The 5,246-nt window shown below is 40.0% G+C and overlaps 1 protein-coding gene across 1 annotated transcript; it reads right to left on the bottom strand.

Moving 5' to 3' along the window:
• Positions 1 to 448: 448 nt before the first annotated feature.
• s100p (S100 calcium binding protein P) lies at positions 449 to 3,830 on the bottom strand. Its single transcript, XM_002938260.4, has 2 exons — positions 3,621 to 3,830; positions 449 to 663 (listed from the first exon to the last, which is right to left on the bottom strand). The coding sequence occupies exons 1-2, from the start codon at positions 3,756 to 3,758 to the stop codon at positions 517 to 519; spliced, it is 285 nt and encodes a 94-aa protein (XP_002938306.1). The 5' UTR covers positions 3,759 to 3,830; the 3' UTR covers positions 449 to 516.
• Positions 3,831 to 5,246: the final 1,416 nt, after the last annotated feature.

The raw sequence follows: 5,246 nt of genomic DNA, 5'->3' as shown, positions 1-5,246 counted from the left end.
TAGCGGGCATTGAAAGTACAGTGCCTGGCTAAAATGATTAATAATAAAAATAATATACATGTGAAGTGTTTGAGATCTATATATTGGTTATTGTAATTCTGAGTTATAAATAAATAAACAGCTGCAGCCTTTCTCTACGGTCTGGTGTCGGTTATTGAGTAATGATTCATTATTACTTGCCAATTAATTGTTACTGTATAAGCCAGGTAAGGATATAATTATGTTTGGTTTGCACAAATACATGCCTGTTACTCCCATGTGTTCTAGCTGGGGAAAGCAACTTGGCCTCCTATACTTGCGTCATGGCAAGATTGTGCAAAAGAAAAGATTGGAACACCCAATAAGCTATGGTCTCTTATTCTACTTACAAAACAGGGTGTAGGAAGCGCCACTGAGAAACAATTACCCTTTCCATGAGATAAGGGGGAGACACTAAACTGAAAGCATGTTTCGATTGATAAAAAAAGTTTTATATAAAGCTTTATTTCTGAAACAATGCAAATATTCTGTTTGGGTTTATTCCTTGGGTTCTGCAAATTTCTTGTGTCCAAGGCAGGTGATTGCAGCCACGAAGATAATGAATTCATTGAAGTCCACTTCGGAGTCTCCGTTTTCATCTAGATCTTTCATGAGTTGCTCGCAAGCGTCCTTCTCCTTTGCACTCTAAAAATAATTTAAAAAAACACTGATTAGGGGCTTATATGCATATTGTGAGAGTCATTGGCAAACATCCAGGTGAATGCCAACCATTCAGTATAATAGGTGCCATGCAATATCACAGACCAATCAGAATTGCCTTAAGCTGGCCATACACGCACCGATAATATCGTACAAAACCTCGTTTCGTACGTTATTCGGTGCGTTTATGGCAAGTTGGCGAGTCGACCGATATCGCAGGAGGCTGCTGATATAGGTCGACTCGCCGATCGGGCAGGTTAAAAGATTTTGATCGGGCGACATAGAAGGCGCCTGAGCAAAATCTGCCGTCGGGGCTGAATCGGCAGAAGGAGGTAGAAATCCTATTGTTTTTACCTCCTTATCTGCGGTTTCAGCCCTGAAGGTTAGTGGCGGATTGAACGATCTTTCGTGCAACCGATTGTCGCATGAAGGATCGCAAATCACCACGTGTGTGGCCACCTTCAATTTCAATACAAAAAGTTAATTTCCCAGAGCACTGCCCCTTATGGTTTTATAAGGTTTTTGCTTTTACACCTAACAGGGATTCTAAAGCTAAAATAGCATTTGGCATCATGAAAGCAAATTAAATTCTAAGCAGTTTTACTTTAAATTAATAAGTTACACATTTTCAATGGTTTTTAAGTTATTTGTGCATGGAAATGCTACTGACAGTGTCTGTCCCTTCTGTGCTTCCCTGCACTGCTCATTCTCACTATATATCACAGGAGACAACTTTAAAATCACTGAATATGTGTAAATACAATATTCTGCAAGATTTTATATTTGGGGTCACATCCCCTTTATATGTATGTTTAGTTACTGTACAAAGAAATAGGCTCATAAAAATGAAGCAGTTTGCCTTAAGATGGCATATACAGATTATACGATTTCTCTTTAATCTTAAGATTCTTGGAATCTTCTATTGCAACACGATGTTGGCTGAATTGTGTTATCCTTTAACCGCAACACACAGTGCTTACCCCCACGGATGTGGGCAGCAGGAAACAATGGAGGGTTGTGCAATATAAATTTTAATCACAGCATGAAGGCTGCATCTCCTTAGGAAAGTTTTAAAGGTCATCCATTTCCGTGTGCACTGTATATATATATATATGCTTTTTAAGCCTGAGCTGCCCCCCCCCTCCCCAGTCAGGGGCTGCTACACTTTTGTGTATGCATTCCCCACCCCCCACCGTGTACTGCACTCCCACCTTGGAGGGGGAACACTGGCACCCATAGTTAATGGCAGGGGAGCTGGCTTGGGTCTGCGGAGGCCACGGGGCCCACTGCATTTTTTCCCAGTGCCACCTCAGCCCAAACTCACACTGGATGAACACATGTGCAATACAGAATCTTATTTAATATTTCTGTGTTGCACAATTCCCCTTAGCTCTTCAAGCTGAGGAAGAAGCTGCTTTAAAGGAACAGCTCAGTATAAAAATAAAACTGGGTAAAACAGACAGACTGTGCAAAATAAAAAATTATTTCAATATAGTTAGTTAGGCAAAAATGTAATCTATAAAGGCTGGAGTGGACAGGTGTCTAACATAATAGCCAGAACTCTACTTCCTGCTTTCAGCTCTCTAACCTCTTAGTTAGTCAGTGACTTTAGGGGAGACCACATGGGACATAACTGTTCAGTTATTTTTTGAACATGCAGGTCTGATCAGGCCCGGATTTGTGGTGAAGCCACAAAGGCCTGGGCCTAGGGCGGCACATATTTAGGGGTGGAATGCCACCCCGCTGCAAACAAATGTTGACACTTCACTCCCAAGGCGCAAGGTGGAGCGGGGGGGGGGGTTGGGTGGTGGGGGAGAAGAGATGTTCACGCATGCGCTATTGGAGAGATTGCTCACGTGTTTGCACATGTGTGGGGGTGTGAATGGGGCGGTGGCCTCGGGGTCTGGTTCAAATGCACACTAACTGAACAGTTATGTCCCATATGGTTACTGACTGCACACAGATTAGAGAGCTGTAAAGGAGAAAGTAGTGTTCTGGCTATTATGTTAGACATTCATTCACTCCAGCCTTTACAGGTTACATTTTTGCCTAACTAACTAACTATATTGAAAACATTTTTTATTTTGCATAGTCTGTCTGTTTACACCCAGTTTCATTTTTACACTGAACTGCTCCTTTAAGGCATAGTGCTCCAAATGATGGAATGAATCCCCAGCTGAGAATTGCCTCTGCTAAAACACACATAGAGACAGTTATCAGTAAATGATCAGCATTGTCTATTTCTGTAGCTGCTACTAGTAGCTCCGTGTGTCTTCACCCTAAGGGCCCTGCTATGACATTAGGCACTATGTAGGGAGACTAGCTAAGAAAACATTAGATAAGGGTAATACAATAACATGCAATGTTCTTGCAACCTGTAGCAACAGGGAACAATTACTGGTGTGTGGTGTGAAGGGGTTTATCTGATTAGTTGCTTTGACCTGGAGCAAACATTGTGTCTTTGACCATTCAAGATATGTAGTGGGGATTAAACAGGGTATGGTCCAGGCTTAACTGGTTGTGACAGGGTATGAGAAAATAGGGTTGACAAACATCACCTGGATTCAGTTCACAGGAGGTTGACCCCTTTGTATTCTGAATAGAAGTTATACGGGTACATTATTTTTGTCATAATAGATGATCAAGTGACATCACCAAGCACTGCTTTGGTTATTCTATGTGACAAATTCATAATTGAGTGTAGGCCAACAGATTGATCCATGTATCCCTCCATGAGGCTGAATGGGCAACTAGCCTGTTGGAAGTTTTGCTTGCCTTCCTCTAGATTCAATTGTAGTCATAAGAAAACTGAGCATTGTGGAGCCGTATTTAATATGTTCAAGTGTGATGTAGATAGGTTGGCAAAACACACCTTAAATACATGCATATACACATAAATATGTCCCAAATCATGGCATGAAAACCTTAAACAAGCTCCTTACCCCAAGGATCCCAGGAAGCTCTTTCTCTAAAAGTGTCTTCATTTCCCCCTTGGTGAGTGTCAGTTTGTTGCCCTCTGTACCAGCATATCTATCAAAGACATCAATGATCATTGCAATGGCCGTCTCTAACTCACTCATGGTGGCAACGGGGCTCTGCTACTCTTGTTGTGTCAGGAACTGAAGGCAATATGGGCGTCCTCTGTCCCTGCTATCACTTATATACCAGAGCCATCATACAAGTGTTTATCAGTAAGCAAACATTACACAACGGGTGCTATTCAGAAAACGAAGGTGTAACTTTAATTAAACACACCTTAACATTACGTGTTTATCTGTGTACTATTAATATTGACCTAGAAAAGAGTGAGCAAATTATTGACCGTGGTTATTAGAGATCTACTGAGGGGTAACTGACACACCCAGGCAGCATTATTCTGCTTTCTCTATACAGGTATAGGACCTGTTATCCAGATTGCTCGGGACCAAGGGTATTCCAGATAAGGGGTCTTTCTGTAATTTGGATCTCCATACCTTACGTTTACTAAAAAATCAATAAAACATTAATTAAACCCAATTGGATTGTTTTGCATACAATAAGGATTATTTATATCTTAGTTGGGATCAATTACAAGGTTCTGTTTTATTATTACAGAGAAAAGGGAATAATTTAACCATTAAATAAACCCAATAGGGCTGTTCTGCCCCCAATAAGGGGTAATTATATCTTAGTTGGGATCAAGTACAGGTACTGTTTTATTATTACAGAGAAAAGGGAATCATTTAACCATTAAATAAACCCAATAGGACTGTTCTGCCCCAATAAGGGGTAATTATATCTTAGTTGGGATCAAGTACAGGTACTGTTTTATTATTACAGAGAAAAGGGAATCATTTAACCATTAAATAAACCCAATAGGGCTGTTCTGCCCCCAATAAGGGGTAATTATATCTTAGTTGGGATCAAGTACAGGTACTGTTTTATTATTACAGAGAAAAGGGAATCATTTAACCATTAAATAAACCCAATAGGGCTGTTCTGCCCCCAATAAGGGGTAAATATATCTTAGTTGGGATCAAGTACAGTTACTGTTTTATTATTACAGAGAAAAAGCAAATCAGTTTTAAAATTCTGAATTATTTGATTAAAATGGAGTCTATGGGAGACGGGCTTTCTGTAATTTGTAGCTTTCTGGATAACGGGTTTCCGGATAAGGGGTCCGATACCTGTACAATCAAAAATGGGAAAACATTTTCTTTCAGGAGTCAGGGCCCGTAGTGCAGAGAATATACAGTAAATGGCCAGACAGATGCTGCTTTCCATAGCAACAACATTTACAGATCACTTAAAAATAGTTTTACCAGTCAGTTTGCTTTCATTGTGCAATTGTGCTTTAGGGTGGATTTCCCAATCAATCATTTTCAGTTTTTGTTATTACTTGCCTATACGTATGAAGAATGAAGTAGAACTGGGGGAAAGGGTACTTTACGCTTCTCTTTTACAAGTAAAGTGGAAAACGTTATGAATAACTGAAAGCATGGGCGTTACTAGTGATTAGAAACTGATATCTTTTTACTGAAGAACTATATTAATATATTCTAAATGTTATATCTTCCCCATAGATTTGA

Source organism: Xenopus tropicalis, chromosome 1, assembly GCF_000004195.4.
Source record: "Xenopus tropicalis strain Nigerian chromosome 1, UCB_Xtro_10.0, whole genome shotgun sequence".
NCBI classification, from domain to species: Eukaryota; Metazoa; Chordata; class Amphibia; order Anura; family Pipidae; genus Xenopus; species Xenopus tropicalis.
Note: the sequence above shows the minus strand (reverse complement) of the source record. Positions and strands in the feature narration are given on the sequence as shown.

Excerpts from the sequence above, each read along its gene's own strand:
- s100p (XM_002938260.4), bottom strand. The coding sequence starts at position 3,758 with ATGAGTGAGTTAGAGACGGCCATTGCAATGATCATTGATGTCTTTGAT. Across the intron at positions 664-3,620 it reads AGCTTCCTGGGATCCTTGGG|AGTGCAAAGGAGAAGGACGC; the intron begins GTAAGGAGCTTG and ends AATTATTTTTAG.